Source organism: Porcisia hertigi, chromosome 36, assembly GCF_017918235.1.
Source record: "Porcisia hertigi strain C119 chromosome 36, whole genome shotgun sequence".
NCBI classification, from domain to species: domain Eukaryota; phylum Euglenozoa; class Kinetoplastea; order Trypanosomatida; family Trypanosomatidae; genus Porcisia; species Porcisia hertigi.
The window spans coordinates 2,369,179-2,391,779 of NC_090595.1; the positions used below are offsets into that span (position 1 = coordinate 2,369,179).

General features: G+C 54.0%; 6 protein-coding genes across 6 annotated transcripts; all 6 read left to right on the plus strand.

The window, feature by feature from the left end:
• Positions 1 to 2,715: 2,715 nt before the first annotated feature.
• JKF63_00591 (uncharacterized protein) lies at positions 2,716 to 3,624 on the plus strand (the record flags this gene model as incomplete). Its single annotated transcript, XM_067896642.1, has 1 exon — positions 2,716 to 3,624. One exon carries the CDS (start codon positions 2,716 to 2,718, stop codon positions 3,622 to 3,624), a length of 909 nt encoding a protein of 302 aa, XP_067752799.1.
• A 2,398-nt stretch (positions 3,625 to 6,022) lies between these two features.
• On the plus strand, positions 6,023 to 7,198 carry JKF63_00592 (uncharacterized protein; the record flags this gene model as incomplete). The annotated part of the gene is made up of 1 exon (XM_067896643.1): positions 6,023 to 7,198. The coding sequence occupies one exon, from the start codon at positions 6,023 to 6,025 to the stop codon at positions 7,196 to 7,198; it is 1,176 nt and encodes a 391-aa protein (XP_067752800.1).
• Positions 7,199 to 8,490: 1,292 nt separating this feature from the next.
• Positions 8,491 to 9,969, plus strand: JKF63_00593 (uncharacterized protein; the record flags this gene model as incomplete). Its single annotated transcript, XM_067896644.1, has 1 exon — positions 8,491 to 9,969. The coding sequence occupies one exon, from the start codon at positions 8,491 to 8,493 to the stop codon at positions 9,967 to 9,969; it is 1,479 nt and encodes a 492-aa protein (XP_067752801.1).
• Positions 9,970 to 11,479: 1,510 nt separating this feature from the next.
• JKF63_00594 (uncharacterized protein) lies at positions 11,480 to 12,502 on the plus strand (the record flags this gene model as incomplete). Its single annotated transcript, XM_067896645.1, has 1 exon — positions 11,480 to 12,502. The coding sequence occupies one exon, from the start codon at positions 11,480 to 11,482 to the stop codon at positions 12,500 to 12,502; it is 1,023 nt and encodes a 340-aa protein (XP_067752802.1).
• A 4,538-nt stretch (positions 12,503 to 17,040) lies between these two features.
• JKF63_00595 (uncharacterized protein) lies at positions 17,041 to 18,894 on the plus strand (the record flags this gene model as incomplete). Its single annotated transcript, XM_067896646.1, has 2 exons — positions 17,041 to 17,455; positions 17,486 to 18,894. 2 exons carry the CDS (start codon positions 17,041 to 17,043, stop codon positions 18,892 to 18,894), a joined length of 1,824 nt encoding a protein of 607 aa, XP_067752803.1.
• A 987-nt stretch (positions 18,895 to 19,881) lies between these two features.
• On the plus strand, positions 19,882 to 21,675 carry JKF63_00596 (uncharacterized protein; the record flags this gene model as incomplete). The annotated part of the gene is made up of 1 exon (XM_067896647.1): positions 19,882 to 21,675. One exon carries the CDS (start codon positions 19,882 to 19,884, stop codon positions 21,673 to 21,675), a length of 1,794 nt encoding a protein of 597 aa, XP_067752804.1.
• Positions 21,676 to 22,601: the final 926 nt, after the last annotated feature.

Consider the following 22,601-nt stretch of genomic DNA (forward strand, 5'->3'; position numbering starts at 1 on the left):
GACGCTCGGCACGCTTGGATTTTTCTCATTCTGCAGTGACGCTCACGGTAGCTGACACTGAACACCCCGACTGATGGTACGCTTGGCGTCCGATCACGAAGAGAGCACAGTTTGATGCACGCCTCCCTGTCCAGTGGGGGTTGCAGAATTGTCAAGCTTGAAAACATCTGGCTTTGGCTCTATCAGGCATCAAAGAATTTGTTGACGCATCACTGTTTCGTAGATTTTTCTTCTCCAGGTTTGTATCCCCCCCCCCCCCGCGTAACTAGACACCTACTTGCTCTCATATATGTATTTTTCCCTTCTCTCTCGTTTTCCCTCGATCATATCCTACGCACGTTCAATCTCTCTCCTCACCCTCACACACCTTGAAGTGCATTATGTATGCGCGTGTGTGTGTGTGGGGGGGGGGGGAGGGGATGGCAGGAGCTCTGCAAAAAAACAAACAAACAAACAAACGTGAATGGTGGGCAGGGGGAGAACGAGGCCTTCGACTTGCGTACAATTTTTTATTTCGTTTTTTGTTCTTGCTGGGAGCTGCTTATGCTCTCTTGGCTTCACCTTCCACGTTCTCGCTCTTGCTTCGGTGGCACTGTGGTGACGGGCATTTTCATCTGGGGCAACACGGGGGAGGGAGAGGGGAGCGCGACTATTGCACCATGCTTTTCACCGGGACCCCATAATCTTCCGCGATACTACTTGTACAGGTGCCCAGTTCTTTTTTTTTTCACATTTGGGTTTCTTTATTCAATTCTCTGTTTATCCCATCCACTTCACGGCAGTAAAAGAGTCTAGAACTCACCTTGGAAAGGCGAGGAGCATGTAGCCCGCCCTCGACGTACAGTGGCTGTGGTCCCTTAGTTTCAGCGGAGAAGTCTGGCGGCGGTGCTGTGCAAAAGAGACTTGCGGTCGCGATGGACCCTTGCGCCAGGTCAGTATCAGCCGTGTCGGCGCTTCAAGAAACAAAGAAGATGCGCACACAGACTGTTTTTCTTCCCTTGCAGCAGTGAGGAGATGCTGAGCGTAATACTCCATCTAGGTTGTGTGCGGGACAAGGTGAATTCGCAGTGGGCTGAAGGACGAGACGCAATCTTTGCGTGACCTCTTCCTCAACGAGTCTCCGATGCGAATTGGTATTCTTCAAAGGACGCACTCCACTCACCGTGCCGATAAGCTCTTTGGGCTACCGAGTTGCCAGGACTGCAGTGTAGCACGCGAGGGGGGATGGTGATGACGTCTCTGTCTTCACACTAAGCCACATACATATGAGTTTAGCTCCTCCCCCCTCCCTCCCTCCCCCCCTCCCTCCCTCCCCCCTGGACTCCTGTGTTCGGCGACGAAGTTGAAACTGATGGTCTAGTTTTGGTGCGATGACTCTACCAGGTAGACACACTTCACCTCTGGCCGCATAACTAGGAGTAGCCTCGTGACACGGGAAATTCGTTGTCAGATACCAGGTGACGTCACACCCTGTCTTCATCTTGAAGATCGGCCGGCTGGGGCTGTGGGCGGAGGAGGGGGGGAGGGCGCCCCCGTCAGCACGGACTCGCAGAGGCGTCTTGCCTGTCCCGCACACACAAGGGCAGGGGCCACTCATAGAGGTCCTCGCCCTCCTTTCTCCCTTCACCATGGCTGCGGCAGCGCCCTTCTGAAAGGCCTTCCCGCCCGTAGGGGAAGGCAAGGCCTTATGAGAAGCGTGCAAGCTCTGCCAGCGCTGTCAGCCGCAGCTGGCACGGTGTATCGCACGGGAGTGGGGCACCCCAAGGCCAGAGGAGCAGGCGCGATGGACGAAAAGCGCGTGGGATCAACCCAAGTCGATCAGTCAGGGCGTGTGCGTGCGGCCTTTTTCAGCTAGTTTGTCTCTTTGGGTGGTACGTCGTAGAGAGAACATGTACTCGTGAGTCGCGTGTACGCCGTTGTCTTTTTGTCTGTAATGGCCGGTGCTTTTTTCTGCTGCTTTCTCGTGGAGAGAAGCTTTTCTTGGTCCTTCCTGGAGTCGCCATAAAACAGAAAAAAAAAGTAAACTTTCACTACCGAGCGTCTGCTGATGCTCTCTTCGTGTCCGCACGGGTTTGGTGAGATTGTCGCGCCGCTGTGCCCCGTATGAGGGGGGGGGAGGGAGGGAGGCTCGTGAGCGACTTTTGGTGGTCTTTTTGGCTTCCACCTGTTTACATCTTCGGCCCTCTGCCTTCTTTACCTCTTTCTCGAGTAAGGCGCTTTCCACCGCTTTTTTTTCCCGATGTCGACACTTCGTTTGTTCCCATTGTTCAGTGTCACTTGCCCACGTGTGCATGCCTCTTATCTCAACCTGTTCACTCATCCGTTTGCTCTACGCCCCCCCCCCCCGCCGCGCACACACACACGCACATACTTCACATGCGTGTGAGCACTTCCTCATCTACCCACCACCACAAAAAGGGGCTAGGCCATCACCTTTCCTTTTTTTCTGTTTGTGTCCCCTGTTTACCCTCTTGTGGCATTCACGTATATCGCTTTTTTTCTTTTTTCTTTTTGATGCGTGTGTGTGTGTGTGTGTGTGTGCTAAAGTTTCTCAGAAGGTTTGTCTGACTTTTAGAGTAGTCTAGGACGCGCTCACACACGAAAGGGGAGGAATCGCTGCTCGTTCTTTTCCGTTTCTCGACTGTGCTGTGTGACCTACCCCCCCTCCCTCTCCTCGCACTATACAAAGCATTAAAAAAAACAAGGAAAGGCACAATGCCCGATGTTTCCAATGCCTCCATTCCAGCTGACTTGGAAAAGTCCATGCTGGAGATCATGCACGATGTCGGTCTCGCCACACTGACCGAGAGCATGCTGCGCCAGCGGCTGGAGGCTAAGTACAAGATCGACTTTGTGCCGTTTGCAGCGGAACTGAAGCGATTGATAAAAAAGCTGATGAGTGCCCCTGGGATTCAGCGCGAGCTTGCCAAGGTTCAGAAGGAAAAAGAAGATGCCAGCGCCCGCCGCGTGAAACGTGAGCGCAGTTCCAACAGTCACAAGAAGACCAAGAATGAGAAAGAAAACAAGCGCGAGAAGAAAGAGAAAAAGCCAGATGACTACCCTAAGGGTGCCCTCTCTGCGTACATCATCTTTGTAAACGAGAATCGAGAGAAGTTGAAGAAGCAAAACCCTGACATGAAGAATACCGAGCTCCTTTCAGAGATGGGTAGCTTATGGAAGAAGGCTTCCGAGGAAGAAAAGAACCGCTATCAGAAGCTCGCAGAGGAGGACAAGCTGCGTTACGATCGAGAGATGGCAGCTTATGTCAGTCGCGGGGGTGCCGTCTTCAAGCGCGGCAGCAATAAGGTGAAAAAGGCTAAAAAGGAGAAGGACCCGAATGCACCGAAGCGTGCACTGACCGCCTACTTCTTCTTTGCGAGCGACTACCGCGCCAAGCACCCAGAGATTCCTGCAAAGCAGCAGATGAGCGAGGCCGGCGCGGCGTGGGGCAAGCTTTCTGCAGATGAGAAGAAGCCGTACGAGGAGCTGGCTGCCAAGGACAAAAAGCGATACGAGGCGCAATGCGCAGCTCGCGGCTCGAAGCAGTCCCAATCGAAGGACGCTGACTCCGCGTCGTCTTCCTCGGCGGACTCGAGCAGCAGCGACTCGGATGAGAGCGACTAAATAGGACAAGGTTCACGAGAGCGCGTGTGTTGATAACGGCTTCTTTTCACCTTTGTCCCCCTCTTTGCAGTCTTTTGGTTGTCTGCATTTAGCCTCAAATCGAGGGGGCTACCCCTTTTTTTTCAGACAATATTGCAGATGGCGATACTGACGCATAAACGGCATGTCCCGGGTGGGGTGGGGGGAGGGACTCTGTGGTTGGGAAGTACAGCGAGCAGAAAATCAATAGATGTTCCTTAGCCAACGTACCCACCGCTTCATTTTTCGTATCGATGCTGCTGTACGTGCACCCATCCACATATGCTCCCTTTCTGCATTCTGAAGACTCCCCAATCCCGCGTTTTACTTTTTTTTTTTTGGATTGTTGGGCGTGAAGGTAAATACGTGGTGGAGAGCGTGAGCGTCGCGGCTCAGTGCCCCTGCCCTGGTTGGAATGGTCGTAGCATATGCTGGGGCGAGGGGCCCTTTCATCTCCCACCTTACGTTTTTTTGTTTCCTCTTTTTCTTTGTGCTTTCCTTTTTTTTGCTTCTCCTTTTTCTTTTGTACTTGCTGCGTCGTCCAGGGATGACGCATCCACGGCACGGTAAACGTCTTTCATTCCTTCCTCGTTTAGGCGAAAGGCGTGCCCGTCGGCCCCGGCACAGGGCTGCCCCCCCCCTCGAAACTCACTCTTTTGTGGTGGCTCTTTTCGAAATTATTTCTCCGACATTCCTACCACTCTTTTCCTTTCAGCCATGGCTGTAGCCACACCACGATACATTTTTCGGCTCCGGCTCCCATAATCGCAGAGTATTCGGTTGAGAGGTTGGCAAGTGCTGAAACCGACCGTCTCGCAGATATATATGTCGCCAAACTTGTTTCCTCCCCTTCTCTTTCCCTTTCCCTTGTTTCCTGACGGGCCAGGGGAAACGGAGCGATTGCGTTGTCGTACCTCTCATGCTTGGTGGCACACGGGCGGGGCTCGCTTTTCTAACGGATCTCTGTAGCTTTGCAAGGTTTGCTGGTGAATCACGCCGTGCGGCGTTAGCCTCAGCGATGGGGGGGGGTGATAGAAGGTCATTGAGGAAAAAAAGAGAGGTGAATGGTATCGTAAAGGAGAGTGCGTTCCGTGCAGACACGCGGGTACAACCCCCCACGGAAATCGTTGGGAGGGGGCAGTGGTGGGTAGTCAGAGGGTGGAAAGAGGGGTTTCGCTATGGGAGACCAATGGAACGATTATCTTCTCCCTTCATTTTTTGCTCTATCTGTGCTTGTGGGGGGGGGGGCTTCCGCAGTCGAGGTGTGGAAGGTAGGTCCGCACAACGAGGGGGCAAAAAAAAGTAGAAAAAGTTGTTGCGGTTTGTTTAAGGGGGCACAGATAAGATCGAAAGCAAAACAAAATAAAACCAAACAAGAGCCTTATCACTTCACTGTGCGAGGTACAACTCACACAGCGCCTCCACTCCCTTTCTCTACCCCCCCCCCCCCTCCCCGGAAAAAAGAAGGGTGTCTGCGAGATGGTGGCAGAGGGAAAAGTGGTGCGATCACCTTCTACACGTCACAGGTCGTATCGATGAGGGCTAGGGGGTAGTACTGTTTACAGCTCTTACTTTCAAACAAAAGAAAAGAGACGCTATCGTGGCAAGATGACGTCGAGAGACGATGCTGCGAGGAGTAGGGCTTGAGGGTGGTGCGTACGGCGGGTGCAGGTGACCTCATTTCTTTGTCATCTTCTGCAATAATATCTCGTTGTGCTTTCGAGAGTTACTTGCTTAGCATGAAAAAACGGCACGGGGAGTGAGGGCTGGGGCGACGGGTGCGTAGCCTCATCACTCTTCCACCGGGAAGCAGAGAAAGTCGGTGTGTGCCACCAATGTCTCTTTCTCACACACATCAACTTTCTCATACGGTGCCTTTCTCCCTTTTTCCCTATTCGATGTGATGGCCGTTGTCTCAATATCGCTTGCAAGCACATCCTTTTTCTGTTGCCTCGTTTTTACAGCACAACCGCACGCTGCGCGGAAGTAGTTTCAGCGAGTATCATCGAGAGTGGGGTAGCCAACTCTGTTCCTCTTTTTTTTCACTGACTCGCATTCGGGAGGCGGTGGGGGGTAACGCTGCGCTTTGAGACACCAGCGCCTTTGTATACAGAGAGGAGCGAGTGGGGGGAGTCTGTGAGTGTATGTGAGCGATTCTCCGAGCAAAATACGCCTCGGTGATCACCTTAAGCGGTGTGTTCACTTCTAGACAAGGTCGACTGATCGTCTGGGTTTAGCGCGTTGCAGTCGTCTTGCTGTACACACGCGCGCGCCTCTTTCTCTCTTTCTGTGTACGACCGTTTTCGATAATTCACGTGTGCATAGGGAGTTTATACTCTTTTTTTTTTCTGGTATCTAGATTGCTTCTTTGGGGTCCGCCATGTCCTGCGAGCGCATCGATCCGAAGGACTTCCATAGTCCGGCCGCAAATGAGTACACGTTGAATTGCCTCGAGGAGCTGGCACACAGCCCAAAGTTCAAATCCTATGTTCGCCACATAGAGTACAATGAGCGGTTTTATCTCACATGGTTTCTGGCTCCGCTCACACTGTTCGGTATCCTCTACTATCACCTCGTGATGTTTGGCGAAGAGGGTATCGCCCTGTTCACAGATCCGTCGGCGCGGTCCGCTGTCTCTCTTTCAGCAACACCTGCTGGAATTGTGACTGCGACGATGCTCTTGCTACTCTTCGCCGTTCCGTGCATTGTAATTGCGCCTTTTGTGGGGTTTTTCGAGGAGCCACAACGCTGGCAATCCCTTACCACCCTCGCCTTCCTCACATCCGTGAACGTCGCTATTGTCTCCTTTGGTGGAGACCACTTGCATTATCCACCGTTCGTGACGACCATGCCTTCTTTGACGACGTTGATGGTTTCATGGAATCCAGTGGAGGTTGCGATCGTCCTTCTCCGTGACGTCTTTGTGCGCCGCGCATTGTGTTTGCAGGGATTTCTTGTAGCCGGCTACGCTGTCGCATTTTGGCGGAGCACCTTCTGGGGTCGCGTATGGCATCCACCGATGCCGTTGGTGACTATCCCGATTGCCGTTGGTCTTTATGGGATTGGGTGGTGGGTGGTAGTGCAGAAGGGTCTACTGCTCTTTTTCACAGCGGATGGTCGCCCCACTCCGGTGGCGGAGGCCCTGCGCTGGTCTGCGGTGCAGTCTGATCCTGCCAGCGCCGCAAGCCTCTGTCTCACGGTTGTCAAGGAAATTGCTCGGCAAGTCGTCAGGGACGCAGCCCCTCTCTGGCAGCAGCAGCAGCTTCCCATGGCGCTGCAAAACCCGTCCTTGTGCATGTCACTCTATCTTGCCACGTCGTCGATGGCTGTAATGCATGTTCTCATCCTTCTCTCGAAACCCGTACTGGACTTTTTGCTCGAGACCTTCTTCTTGATCCTTCCAACAGACCCTACACTGTGGGGACTCACACTGGTGGGAACGATCGGTGGCGCCGTCGCCTTGTGGCGCATGAATGAGGAGTCGATGTACGTGCCTCACATCGCCGGCCTTTGTGCACTCGCCCTTTCGCTATTGCTGAATGGGTTTATCGCCTAAAAGCTCGGCCGTCTAGGCAAAGCGTCTCTGCTGCTACTCATTAAAAAAGGGATGGAGGGAGAGTGGGGGAAGGAGGTGAGGGAAATACAAGGCGGTGGTGGCCACGCGAAGGACAGGCGGCAGAGGAGGACAGCAAGGCTGTGTCTCTCTCTCTGTCTGCATGGTTGTGCGTGGTTGTCCAACGTGATGCCGTGCGCCTGTGGCCACCCCTATCTTTCCCTAGCCTTTTTCACTTCCCTGGTGCGCCCCCTCTCAACAACACGCATGTTTTACACCCCCTCCTCTCGTCACCTGTTTGGCGATGCAAGAGAGGGGGGCGGATTGAATACAAACATGAATTATGTTAATGAGCATGTGCATGCGTCTCCGTGCTTCACATCGATGGATACCACCGCAGTAACAGTAGAGAAAAACGTTTTATGAAGAGCCGAGCATAAAAAAAATCTCTACAGACTCAGACTAGCCAATAATCAACAACCCTCAAGAAATGAACTGACTACCACAGAGCAGGCATACGTCTGTTAGGGGCCTCGCATTCACATAGCCTTCAGCGGGTAGAGGATGAACCGGGAGAACACATGAATTCAGCAGTCGAATAATCGTGGTTGCTCTTCTCTTTCCTATGGGTTTATTCGCGTCTTTGTGGGCATGTGTGTGTGTGTGTGGGGGGGGGGGGCAGTGTACCGTTTGACCATTCCATGCACCGTCGCGTGAGTCCATGGCGCATCTACTGTCTGAACTAGGGTTACTACAACGTTGCACCCCCCCCCCCCCAAAAAAAAAAAAACCTCCACATATTTCTCCCAGATGGTTTCAGCCTTGAGGCGAAAATAGCACGTGTCTTCCTTCGCAGCAAGTGAAGTCGCTTCCTCCTTCCTGATTTGTCTTCGCTACAACTCTCCTCCTCTCCGTTCTGTCTTTGAGGGCCAATGCCAAATGAAAAATTTCCCGACACATTCGAACTCGCACTCACCTATCCACGTATACTAACCACACACACACACACACACACACACACATACACAAACGTAGAAACCTTTACACCTGGAAAGCCACATCGCAACCGAGAAGGCAGACAGAGGGAAGAAGAGTGTCACCGCTGCAACCAGTCGCGGCCTAAAGCCGAAGTAAAGGGGGGGGTTCAGCTGAGACGACCATAAGCACGCAAGCAGCCCGGCAATTCGCGGGATTTTTTCCGCCTCCACTTTTTTTTTGCCCACTCAGCCTCAAATCTTTTTTTTTATATCGGAGACCTCGTAAATCTCTCCATCGTTCATTTACCACTACACTCGATGGATGTCACCGATGCAGGCGCCGTCCTTTCGGGTGCCAACAGCTCCACCAGTGCTGCGTATCCCTCTGAGGCACAGTCTTTGAAAGTGGCAGTCGACGACGAGGCCGCTCCAAGCGCTCCCTACTTGCCCCTGACGGCTGAGGAGCTGCGCCAGTCCGGGAGGGACGATGCTCCTCTTTCCGACATACGCGGGACACTGGGCAAGGGCTCAGGAGATGATGCAGTGGCCGCCAATAGAGAGATCGATACCGAAGCTGATGACGTCAAATCAGAAGAGGATGGGGAGGCACCCCAGGAGGAGGAGGACGAAGAAGAGGAAGACACCGAGTATGTGGAGGAAGATGCCAGTGACGCAGACGAGGAAGGGTATGAGTACGAGCCAGAGGAGGCCACTGCGGGTGCTTTGTCCACTTCCTCTTGTGCCTCAGCTAATCTCATGATCACCCTAGGCACTCGGCAGTACAAGACTTCTGCCTTTGTGAGGAATCGGGGCCTTTCTTACGTTCCAGGAAAGCTGAAGTCCAACCCGAAAGCCATTTTTGAGCCCTGCATGGTCAGCGCCCCGCATAGCATCCTGGACTGTCAGAAACTTCACCTCAGCAACCGTGGCATCCTCATAGGCGACCGCTTCATTCGGCTCAACATGCTTCTTGATAATCCGGGCAAGGAGGCACTGCTGCGCAATCCGGCAAGGTCTCTAAAGATGCGCATCTGCCGTCGGGATGCGGAGCCGCAGAAGGGAGAGACCCATGACCCGTCTACCTGCTCCAGCTTGCACCTTCTGCCTGCCATTGTGTTCATCGGCATTCCCGGACTGAGGACCGCCTATTTCGAGGCGGAGCTGCGGCACAACCTGGCCTTGACAAAACTGAAAGAGGAGCCCTGGGAGATTCAATGCGGGACGTGGTGTCGTGCGATGCGTTCACACGTTGTGATCACGTGCCGGTTCCTGCACTACAACCGAGGCGACAACTACACTGAGAAGCCGACTCCGCCACACCGACCGTTGGCTGCCATTCCCGATCTCACACCGAGCCGTCCTCCACAGGCAACCGATTCAGACCGCCGAGGCCACCGCCGTGGGCGTGGCGGTCGTGGTGGGCGAGGCGGCAGAGGCTGTGGTCGTGGGAGAGGGCGCGGTAGCAGCCGCAGCGGCGGCGGTGGGCGCGGCCGCGGAAGCTATCGTGGTCGCGGGGCGGCAGCGCTTCCGCTTCCGGCAGCTTTCCAACCCGGCTACGTTGCACCATCTCAGGGTGGTGTCCCACAGGCAGGTTCAGTGACAATCCAGGCGAGTTGTGGTACAGATGCTATGAAGGATTCTCGCTATGGCTCAGCCCAGGCGGACTGGCTGACGAACAACAAGGATGAGGGCAGTCGCATTGATCGCTGGATGCTCCATCTGCTTTTCGTTCTCCTAGGGATCTTCATTTTCCTATTCGTCGTAGCGCTGCGCCGAGACGAGTTGAGTCAACAGTAAAGGCGTCATCGTGCGCAAATGGTTTGTGTGTGTGTGTGTGTGTGGGGGCGGGGGAGGGGTTGGCCAGCGTGTCTCTCGCGTGTCTGTGTGGGTGGATGGTGTGTTATACTTATGGCACTCATACGAACGTTTAAGATTGTTTTCGTTTCTTTAATTATAAGATTGAAGGGAGAAGAAGTTAGCGGAAAGGGACACGGTGTTTGTACGCTCTGACATATTAATACACACACACACACCCACACCCACACACACGTTGACGCACTTGTGCCACCCGTGCGATTCAAGGCGTTTGTTTATTTCGTGTATCCTCTGGCTGAGGGCAGCACATTACTAGCGAGACGGTTTTCTCCTGCTATGACAATCCAAAAGGGCATTCTGTTGCTCTTGAGGGGTGGTGCGGTTGTGTGGCTGTAAATGTGGTGTGTCTGCGCCCCTCTGTGTGTGTGTGTCACTGGGGACTTAACGGCTCTTTTTTTTCCTCCTTCACGACACGACTTGTCTTTGAAAAAACTTCCTATATTTCTGCTGCGTGGCATGTGTGTTTGTGTGTGTCAGCGATTCGTCCTTGAGCCACTCAAGTGCAAAGGGAGGGAAGGTGTTTTTTCCTAGACTGGCTGCGAATGGCACACGTGCTCACAGCGTGGTGAAACGCAGTGCTGGTGGGGGGAACAAAGTGAAGAATAATCATATCGCTCCACTCCCACCCACTTCTGACCCCCCCCCTCCACATTTTTTTCTAACAAACAAGTAAAATTCATGCAGTGTGTTGGAAGCACCCACCACTCAGTATCGAGGTGACTTTGCAACGTGTGCGCTGGCACGTCGACCTTCACTCACCACTTGTGAGAAGTGCTCCTTGCAATGTGCATCCGCAAAGTCGATGGAAAGGCTCGAGCTACGCAGCTCCCCTCCTTGTCTTGCTTTTTTCCCCCGGTTTCTCCTCTCACTTGGCTGTATGAGTCACTGACGTCTTATGGAATGGTAGAAGTTATCTTGAACCCGCTCGCCTCGCTCACCTTACGCTCTCTCGCTCTTCTCCACATGCCGTCTTTCGCTTTCATTTCTCCTTTCACTTCTGTTATGTTTCACGAATGCTGAACACGCCGTGCATGGGTGTGGCACCAATCTACTTCAATGCCCACTCCCTTTCAAACTTTTTTTTTCGATTTGGCTTAATCGGTCTCCACTGCGTCTGCGGCTGCGGCGGCCATTCGTTTTTGCACTTCTCATTTGTCCACCTTCCCCCCCTCCTCCCCCCCCCACACACACACACACACGCGCAAAAAGTAGTCCTCCCAGCTCTTCTTCTGAACTCCTTCCAAACTCATTCCCTGTTATCAGTTCTTTGTATTCCTTTCCTTCCCTTTTGTTGCTTTATTTGTGTTTTGCGGTGCTTTCACCACGCTTCAGTGTTACCTCTCTTGACTGGGGTCCACGTCCGCATACTCACCACCTTCACTCCTTTTTTTTCTGCATTGGTATTGCTCTTGGTCGTGTAGGGTGAAGCACGATGGCTTCATGCACTAAGGTTCTGCTGTGCTTGCTGGTCGCGCTCGCCGTGTTGCTCGACACCACTGCGAGTGGCATCTACGTCGAGCCGAGCCACAAGCCGCTTCTCGACCATACGCTTGCAGCGGAGATCAACGCAAAGACAAATGGTCAGTGGACCGCCTCCGCTGACAATGGCCACTTGGTCAAAGGCAAGAGCCTCAGTGAGCTGCGCAGCCTGATGGGTGTGCTCAGCACAGAGACATCGGCCGTCTCTCCTCGCATCTTCTCTAATGAGGAGCTCCAGGAAGATCTTCCAGAGTCCTTTGACGCAGCCGAACACTGGCCTCAGTGTCCGACGATCGGCGAAATTCGCGACCAGTCAAGCTGCGGCTCGTGCTGGGCCATCGCCGCAGCGGAGGCCATCTCGGACCGCTATTGCACCATCGCCGGCATTCCAGATCGCCGCATCTCGACTGCTAACCTACTCTCTTGCTGCTTCGTGTGCGGCATGGGCTGCCAAGGCGGCATCCCAACGATGGCGTGGTTGTGGTGGGTGTGGGTGGGCTTAACGACGGAGTCCTGCCAGGCCTACCCCTTCGGTCCATGCAGCCACCACGGCAAGAGCGACAAGTATCCGCCCTGCCCGAGCACCATCTACTCGACCCCCACGTGTAACTCCACTTGTGACGACGACGGGACAGCGATGGTCAAGTTCAAGGGCTCCAAGTCCTACTCCCTCAGCGGCGAGGATGCCTACAAGCGCGAACTCATGACCAAAGGGCCTTTTGAGGTGGCTCTGGATGTTTATTCTGATTTTCTCCTCTACAAGAGTGGCGTGTACACCCACGTCTCTGGCGACCGTCTCGGTGGACACGCTGTGAAGCTGGTCGGCTGGGGCAACGAGAACGGCGTTCCGTACTGGAGGATCGCGAACAGCTGGAACGTCGACTGGGGTGACAACGGCTACTTCTTGATCAAGCGCGGCACCAACGAGTGCGGCATCGAGGCAAGCGGAGTTGCGGGCGTGCCCGCAACGGATTAGCCATCGGTACCATCTAGCCCCCCCTTTCTTGTTTCTTTGTGCCGGCATGCATGTCTGCCTTTGGTTCTTGATTGAAAACTTTGGTGGTCTCCCTCTTTTTTTTTTTCGCCCCCTTTTTTTTCTTCCGGAATACTTGACTGATTTCTCCGTCTTTCACTTCTCTTTTCATCTCTCGTATTTCTCAGCAGCAGCGGTGTTCGCCTCCCATCCTCCTCTTTCTATGGATGGTGGTGGTGGAGGAAAAACGCGGTCTCCTCCCCTTGTTGCGTGCTTGTGTATAGGCCTCTCCCCGCACTATGGGAGGGGGAGGGAAAGACGGAAACAAAGCGAAGGATACAGGGTGATTGATGGGCAACACTTGGGCGTGTCTCTCTCTTTGTTTTTGGTTGAGGACCCGCAGCAGAATGTGCGAAGAGGAGTCTCAATAAAGATACGTATTGATTGCTCTATTTACTCAGAGCACCCCTGCCTCTACTTTTCACCCCCCCCTGCCGCCGCCGTGGTTGACCCCTGGCTCCCCATTACTTCTACACACTGGGATTTGCGCGTGCACCTACACCTATATTGCACACACACACACATATATATTATATGTATACGTATATATGCATATGTGCGCCTATGTATGTGTGTGTGTGTGTGTTTTGTTGCTCTCATTCCGCTGACTGTTTTATATTTGAATTTGAGAAAATATTTTTCAGCTATTTTCGGATCTCATCTCGTCAACGCCTCTCCCTTCACTTTTTTTTTCAGCATTCTTTTCTTTTTTTCTAGTCTCTCTCTCTCTCTCTCTCGTGTTCTTCGTTACGTGATAATCGAAGGATGAATGGTCCTGGGGGTCATTCGTTTCTGTCTGGTCCATCATCGTGCATATTTGTGTTGAACAAAAACGAAAAGGGGCGTATCCCCTGGATGTACATTTGTCTGTTTGGGACCATGACGCGTCGAGAGATGCGGGACTGCTGAAACAAAAAAGAAAAGGGAGGGGGAAAAGAAATGCACGACTCGCGAGGTGATGCTTAGACTTTGACCGTGTACACGCGCACACACACAGATGCACGGATGACAATCGGAGCACACCATATAACGTTGCCTTGCCGATGCTTTATGTGTTTTGAGTGTTCTTGTTCTTTTTTCCCCTGCGACGTGCTGTGTATTGTGCGCTCATTTCTACGTAGCACAACGTTGTTGGATATCAACAAAGTAAAGACTGGATAGTATGTCATAGCCTGGACGACGATAGAGCCCAATTCCCCAGGCTCACTGAACTCTCGCGTTTCTCTCGCCCCGCCCCCCTTTTCTCTCCACTCATACTGATTACTTGAACCGAGAACAAACATATTCAATTGTTGCTTCAGGCTTCTAGCCCTTTCCATTTTTATTGTTCTGTTTTTCTCCAGGTCTCTCCTTTGGAGTATTTCTGTAAAACATTGCTCAGAACCATGCTATATGGTTCTCGTAAAGGGGGTGGGTGGGCGACGGCAGTGGCAGCGGCGGCACTCAGGCTTCGGCATCTCTGTTCCCCCCTTTTTTTTCTCAACGCGCCAGCGCTGGTAAGATGGCCATCGTTTCAGGGTCCTCGGCAGGGCCACGAAGTGCAGTCGCACGATGCAGACAAATGCTTCGTGAACCCACACGACACCTCACTTTGGGCTTGCCCTCTTCTTTAGGCGCACAACTCTTTGCCCAGAGGCTTTTTGTCCCCTGTGCACATGACGCACGAGGGAAGCCAAAGAACGGGCTCGACGCATCTCTTCATCGGTCTTTACCCCCCCCCCCCTCCACCCTCCCCCCCGCCTCGTCTATCTTCCTCAATAAAGACTATCACAACCAAAGGTGTCGAGCACAGAGTCAGGCTCAGACGAATTCATAGGCTGTACCCCACTCCTGGAGCACAGGTGGTCCACACAGCAGAGTAACTCAATGCAACAACGAATTTACTGAAGGGACCCTCTCAGCGGTGAGGCAGCCAGACGAAGGCCCAGGCAAACGTGACGCCGCACGTTGTGGCACCTCGTTATGCCATCAGACGAATTTCAAGTCTTTTCGCGGGTTGAGGGCCACATCACGGACCCGTGCACGTCTCCCGAACGTGAGCAGCAGCGCCGCAAAGTCTACAGCTCGTGACGATGGTGCGGTTTTAGTCCGTGTGCCTTGTCCGACAAGGCCGTTCGTCTCCGGTAATGGTGATACCGACCCAGCGCTTACTCAAGCGCCAATGGACGATGGGAACTACGCGCCTGACGTCCATGGCTCTCACTCCTTTCCCAACAGCACTCGTGACACCGTGGAATATCAACGAGAAGACACAGCACCGCTCCGTAGCCCCGCTTGTGGGACAAAAGTGGGGGAGGGAAGAGGGAGGGGGGGGGGAGGGGAAGCACTGCAGTCTCCCAGGGTGAGCAAACTGTCAAACTCGAGTGCCTTCTTCCAGGCCGCGATGGTGGGGCTGAGGGCATCCCTTCTAGAAGGGCCAGTCTCCGGAAATACGCGTCGGTGTGGGATAGCTGCGCGCGAGGATACCACAGCAGAGTTATAAAAGAAACTCGAGGCCGTGTCCAAGGCAGCACGCGATCTGGTGGTTCTTCACCATGAGACTACTGTAGCGATACAGCTGATTCACAAGAAAACTGAAAAGGAGGCGCTGGAAGGCGTCGACCGCGGTGTCCAGACACGAGACGATTTCGTGGCGCGTTGAATGCGCTCGAAATATCGCACCGATGAAATTCAGCGGCGGCAGCGTACGGCTCATGGCGTCCAGCCGAAGAGCGGAGGGATTCCGAAAACTGCTCTCGCACGTGGCGAAGGCACAGCTCGGGGACACGGCCAGACACGACTGGGACAACTCGGGAGCACCGTTGTTTCTGAGGATGATGCCCCCCCCCCCCCAACTAAACCCGTGTCACCGTGTCACCCAGGCTACCACGCACCGAGGTGTGATTTTGTGTGAGGTTCGAGGCAGCAGTACCCTGAGGAGAAAGCAACATGGCTCGTAGGGGAAGTGAATACACGAAAATCCCCGAGTGGGCCGGAGAGCGAATCGCAAGACGGTGTACGCGACCAGCAGAGAAAGTGCACGTATCGTTTTTTTTTTTGCATCTCCACGGGTTTTTCACGTGTAGCCGAGGGGAAGCGAACTCGGTGAGAAGAGGCGCACGCACGACTTTCTGTCGCTGGAGCACTCTCTTCAAAAATTCCAAGGATGACTAACAGTAAAAAAAAAAGAAAAATGTCTCACACACACAAGGCACGTGTGTGGGTGGGATGCTTATATACCTCTATATATATATAGAGAGAGTGAGGCTTATCATGCATATATACATATACATACTCGCAAGCACTCTTACATGCACACACATATACAGACAAATATATACACATACATACGTACGTACACACGCTGAGCTTTGTTGGCTCCCCCTCCCCCCTCCCCTCCCCCAACGAAGAAAGAAAAGAGTAGAAGCAAAACAGCAGCCGATTATGAGTGCATTTCATGTGCAAGACGGTAGTGTGGCTTTGTAGAGAGAGCACACACACGCACACATACACAAGCCGATTGATAGCTGTGCCCTTTTTGTACCTTCGGTTGCACGCACTTGTGTTGAAGGCAGAATGAAGGGTGACAACACGGAGATTTCAGTCCAATAAAAGCGCTGCGGTCGATGAGTCGCTTTGCCGCGATTTTGGCGTTTATCGATGGCATCACTATTACCTTCACTCACTGGACAGACTTCAACCCTCCCCTTCGAACAACCCTCATCAATTTTGTTTTGTTCATGAATATCAATCTTATCGACACATTCTTCATTTCGATCGGCCACAATGGCTGTGAACATTGACCACCCCAGAACGCACAGAACGGGGCAGCATAGCGACGTTTCGGAGTGCACTTGTCTACCCGGGGCCTCGGCGCTTTCCCCCCTTTCTTTCCCTTCGAATTCGTTTTTTCGTCTCCCGCTTTTCCTTCGATGGGTCTTGTCAATACGGAACACGTTCATAGGGACATCTCTCTCTCTCTCTTCCACGCTATCCCTCCATCCTCCATTGCGTACATCTGCGCAGACTTGTCGACGCTGCGTTTTCGTTCTCCCTCAGCACCGCTCATTTGTTTTCCTCTCTACAGTGATAATAAATAGAGGGAGACTCATATTCCGTGCTCTTTGGCAGAGTACATTCTCAGACGCGTGCAGGACAAACGTGTCGTCGGATACGTCGTTTGACCCCCCCCCCCTCCCCCCCCAAATACACACGCGCACACGTAAGGAAAAAAGGAGAGAGAAGTCCACTAAAAGAACGCAATCTGAAGCGAGGCAGCGGGAAACGCGCTTCTCATCAGGGTACATAGACCAGGCACTTTCATTTGATTGAGAGATTCTTCAGTGTTATTGGGACTCCACGCGGCCCCATCGAGCGTATTTCTGTGTGTGGAGGCAGCAGGAGGGAGGGAGGGGAGAGGGACTCGGTATAGTGAATATCGCCAACGAGTCAGAATAAGCCGATCATTGATTCATCTTGGGTTTTCGTGTTTCTCGATCGTGATGTTTAGCACTTCTCCTCCGCCCCCTCCACTGATCTTGGGGCGCCCCTACACTGCTGCGGTGCGGCAGACCCCCACCGTCAGTCTATCAGGCCCCTTGATCAGCCGTACCCTTCTTATCGGAGCCGCTGCCGTAGCACTTGGTGTGTCTGCAGTCGTTGGTCGTTCTCTTTATGCATCTATGTGGTGTTCAGAAAATGCAGCATCCAGGACGAGTGCCAGTGGTTCATGGTGGTCGCGTGTTGCGCAACGCCTACGAATCAGGAATTGTGACGATGATGAAGATGACGATGCCTTTGCCACTGGCAAAGGTGCCGCAAGCTTATTCGATGAAGAGAAGATGAAGGCACGGCAGCAGTTGTCGCGGGGCAAGACCAAACGTATTGCACGTACTCATAACGCCATCACCACCACCACTAGCACCACTGCTACTGCTACTGCTGCTGGTCCTGGTGACGCCTCTGGAAGGGTTTCAGAGGCACTACCAAATCCTGTAGGGTTAGGGCAATCGATGGAGCAAGCGAAGAAGGCGCTCACCGTGCTGGCCAGCGCTGGAAGCATGGAAGAGCGAGAGCAGCACATAAAACTGGTGCGCGCCTTTCTGCAGCGTGAGGGGGGGATTTCATACGATGACGACGATGGCAGCTCCACCTCCTCCGATTCCACAGATGTTTCGTTGAACTATCACTTGGCCACCACGATGGAGGGGAACGCGCGGGATGAGCTGATGATGATCGTTTCCAACTTCGCGTATTCCGAATTCAAAGCCCGTGGCAACAACTCTTCCTCGGTTGACAACCACAAGAACACGGATGACATGCAGATCAACGTCATGATCAAGATCCTGGAATACCTGGACATGGCGAATGAGCGTGAGAAGCTTCGATGTCGCCGCATTGCCATGTACCGCGAGTCTGGCCGCTCTACGCCGGTGTCCTCGATTGATGCCTCTGAGGGGGAGGAGGATGATGGCTCTGAGGAGGACGGAGACGGAGATGACGTTGTGAGCTCCAAGTTCCAGCAATTCGCGCTGCATTGTGCCGCTGCCCTTTACGGAAAGAAGTCTATCATAGTAGGGCGAGACGAGGATGGAGCCTATGGGGGAGACTCCCCGAGCGCCATGGCGCGGCAGGCACTCGATTTCCGCTCCGAGGTGATGCCGGTCAATTACGGAATGATTGCCGGAGGCTCCGTCCTCGATCGCATTCTCAGCGAGGGCTCCACAATACGGGGGGATCCTGCCCTTACTGACACTTTACGCGACTGTTATGCAGCGATGCGCGCTGATCATGCCGACATGATGGAAGACGGATGGGATGCCGAGGACGACGACGAGGAGGTGGAACTAATGGCATACCTCCAGCAGGCGGACAATTCCCCACATTTCCACTCGCGTGAGGAAATGCGGCGCGCTAGGCAGGACCCAGCAAACGACGTCCGCATTGTCGGGATGGATTCCCTTGCTTTCGGTGAAGAGGACGCAGGAGGCGAGTGGGAGGACGAGATGGACCATGAGGGCGTGACCGGCACAGAGGAAGTTGATACCGAGATGGATGAGGAAGACGACTTTGCCGCTGCCGCACCGTGGTCCCTCCGCCACAAGGAAATTTTCGAGAAGAGGCTGTTTGCGTATATTCGCGAGTTAGCAGGGAGCATTGCTCTCACGGATGCTATGGCAGAGCAGGTGGTGTCGCAGGAGGACGCTCGGAGACAGATGGCCCGGGGGCCGAGTCATCATCAAGGTCCACAGCCTAGTTCAAAGCCCGTGGTTGGTGTTACCCCTGCCGCCGCAGTGGACGATTTTGTGGGTGGGGATGAGGAATGGGAAGACGAAGGAGACTGGGAAGACGCGTAGCGGGTAGGATTTCTCCCGCGTCGTCTTCCCACGCGATAGAGAGACTGCCGCTTCATTGCGCAACGCTCTCCCCCCTTTCCATGTCGCGCTCCTCGCAGACAATGACTAACGGAAATTTGGGGGGGGGTGGCGGTGGCGGGGGGGTGGTGGTGGCGCATTCACATTTTTTTTTCCATAACACACTCCCCTATCTGCCCGCTCGAGAAAGTAACCACACAAAGGTATGATAGAATGAGACGCAGGCTTCATGCGTAGCGTAGCAGGAAGGCCTGCTTTCGGATACAGTCCAAAGCGGCGTAGCGGCAGCTTTGTCGCACGTCGACGCGTGCGCCAACTGTGTCTATCACCGACTTCGCTTCCCCCTTCCTATTCTCCGTGAGGGTTTGGAGTGGTGGTGGAAAGAGAGGGCGAGTCTGTCGTCGGGGAAGGCAGTGCTGTTCATGATGCGTTACATCGACACACGAATCCATTCGGCGTCACTGTGCACTCTTTTGGTTTGCCTGGTTTGTGGCATTCCTGTCGCATGTTGGCCTTGACGCTTTCACCCACGTCCACTCTTTGCAGCCGTGTCGTACCCCCCCTCCCCTCTCCCCCTCCCCCTCCCCTTCAACGTCAACACACTCTGGGGACATTGCACTTACACCGCGACCAAGCGCGCCGCCAACGACGACGCTGACACACAAGGTCGGTAGCACATCACAACTTCCACCACCCCCCTGTATCTACAAGGAGGACTGTGCATCTTTCGCCTCATCGCGCACGAGCTGCATTCTTTGAAGAGGTTTCAACTGGTCATTTATAGAGCCTTTTCACCACGGACACAGAATATTCTCATATACTAACGTTCACCACCATTCCTTTTGTTCTCCATGTGTTGCGAGTGCGTCCACATATCATTTCGCGCATGAAGCACACACACATACACCGCCGTATTCATTTTTTCACTCACGTAATACCTCTACATCTCTGCTGAGTTTCCTTTTTACAATGCTGACGTCGACAGAAGAAGTCTATTCCGACTACCTGAAGCAGCGGGTGGTGGCAGATGGCGTGGATGCCACCATCGTGCATGCGGCACTGAGGCAGATGGGCTTTGATCAGACAACAATCGCAGTCATGATGGGGGAGATTCACGTTTACTCTTCGCCCTTCACCACCACCAGCAGTGCGTCCTCCTCCACATTTGCGTCGATTTCCTCAGTGAAGAGACCGAGTCTTGAATCTGGTCTCTCCGTCGTCTCCCATCCCTCTGATCCATCAGCGATGGCGGATGCGGCACAGTTCCAATGCGTCATCTCTGTCTCCGATCAGTGCGCCGGCGATGCACCCAGGGTTGCTCCTGCTACCGCCACTGACTCTGCCCCCGTTCTGTTTTCAGTCGATTATGGGATTGAGCGCAACACCGGCATCGTTCGCGATGCATACGTGTCGGCTCCTTCTACCACTGCTACTGCCGTTTCTTTCATCCCGCCGGCTGCCTCCACCACGGAGCCGGCGCCGGCGCCGTCGCGGACCGTGGTTGCCGGCGCCATGGTGGGAGCAGCCGGCGGTTTTGGTGTCGACTCTCCGACCGGGGCGGCGCTCTCTTCGCCTACTCGTGTCGAATTATCTGTGTCTAGGGCAGACGCCAAGGAGGTCAGTGAGGCGGCTCTTGTCGCTCCTCAATCATCGCCCACACCGTCCGAGGATACAAGAGCGTCAGCTGCATGGCATGAAAAGCTCTCGGCTGCTGACCGCGACATTCTAGTGCAGTGGATGCGCGAGTACCAGATGCTTACGCTGTCTTCAGCATTGTCGCAGCAGGTGTCATGCTCGGGCCTTGATCTGCTACCTTCTTCAACAGCGTTGTTGCTGACGCAGGGGGCGCCGCTCGATGAATTTCGCGGTATTCCGTCTGCAGCCCCCTCGCGAGCGCGCGATGATGATGTCACGTACGATGAAGTTGGCGTCAATTTGGGGGATGAGATCGCTGCGAAGTCACCTGCACGGAGAAGTGTCAGCACCGCTCCCGTGTCTGGAAAGGCGGAAGACAGTGAGTCTTTGGTGGCCAGCAGCGATGGTGCAACACCCTCGAACTGCTCTGTTTTTATCCGTGCAGATGCGGTATACCACCCCTTCAGGGAGCCGCTTTCCAAGGACGGCGCCGATGTAGCAGAGAAGGCTCAGGGCGAAGGCGCACACATGTTTTCCGAGGGCCGTTGTGGCTCAGCAGCTCGACCGCTTTGCCAGTCTGCTTACACTGCCGCACCGGGGCGAATGCGACGCTCTGCCCTCAAAACAAAGTCTTCCACGTTGGTGCCGACGTGTGGCATGTCCGTCTCTCGTGGCGCAACGGGGTGCCTCCGGTGCAACTTCGACGTGGCGCAGTGCCGGCACCCGTATCGCGAGGCACAGGATGTGCGCATTGTACGCGTGTCTCACGTTGCCGTTATGGGCAATGGGGAGTACGACCACTGTGCGATTCCTCTGTCGTGCTCTCGAGCCCGAGAGCTTGATCGGGCTCGGCAAGCCCAGCAGACGGCGCGTGCGGAGACCATGTGCGGTCGCTGTGTTCCTGTCATGCACCCCCCTATCGGGACTTCGGTGCAACCGAAAGCCGGGTTGGCAAATGGGAGGCAGACGAGTACGCTACCGGACAAGGCCAAGACAGACCGTGTGCGGTTGGCGCAGTATTATCTGCGTCAGTGGGAGAGGCAAGAGCGGCGCTCTAGCACTGCAGCGAGGGGCGCCGCATGGGATGCCCGATATGCGCTGCTAAGCTGTGCGGGGCGAACTGGGTAGACATGCTTGGTGTTAGCGCTCCTCTTGTTGCCTTTGCTTGACTCGGTACCATCAAAAATCGAAATCTGCAAGGAAGGAGGGGGAGCGAGCTATCATGCGCCATCCTCTCATCTAATTCATGGGCATACGCATACGCACACATATATAAATATATATATAGACAATCAATAGAAACGAATCCCCTTTCGCTTTTTATTTTCATCACTTTGTCGCACACATGCATACAAACCATTCTAGGAGGAAGTGGTGTGTGTGTGTGTGTGTACACGGGCGCGACTTGGATAACCTTCGCGAATCTCACCTTTTTTGCGCGATTCTTTGCCCCCACTGCGCCGTCCCTCTTCGAAATCCCACAGCAGAGATCGTGAAGAGTATGTGCGCAAGCACTCGGGGGACCACAAAGCGCATTCCCTCCTCCCCCTCCCCCCCGTAGCGCTATTCCGGGGTGTTTCCCTGTTGAAACGTGTCACCTGTTTCCCACCTCACAGCTCACTGCGCTGTTCTTCGTAACACACGAGGCCCTTTTAGGTGTTTACTTTCGGGACGTCGTGCGGGTAGATGTATTGCGTGCGCACCGACACGCCAGGGTGCGGAAGGTCTCTCACCCCCCGCTCCCCCTCCCGGCTCTGTCACTTACTTGTACCTCGTTCGATCAATGCATTCTGCTCATCATCTCTTCATCCTCTTGTGCTTTTATGTTTGCGGTGTTTTTACCTGCTCTCTGTGCATCGTCATAACTGCGGGATGGTAGCCCAACTCGAAACACGTCAATTGCTTTGCTTCGGCCTCTCGCCTGGCGCAGTATTCACGGAAGATCACGTGCGCTTGGTGTCTCTTTGAATTCAACAGGTCGAAAGTAAACCGACGTCGGTCAACAATCGAAAGGAAAGTATTTGAGGCTGGGTGTGTGACCCTGGTGCGCTCTG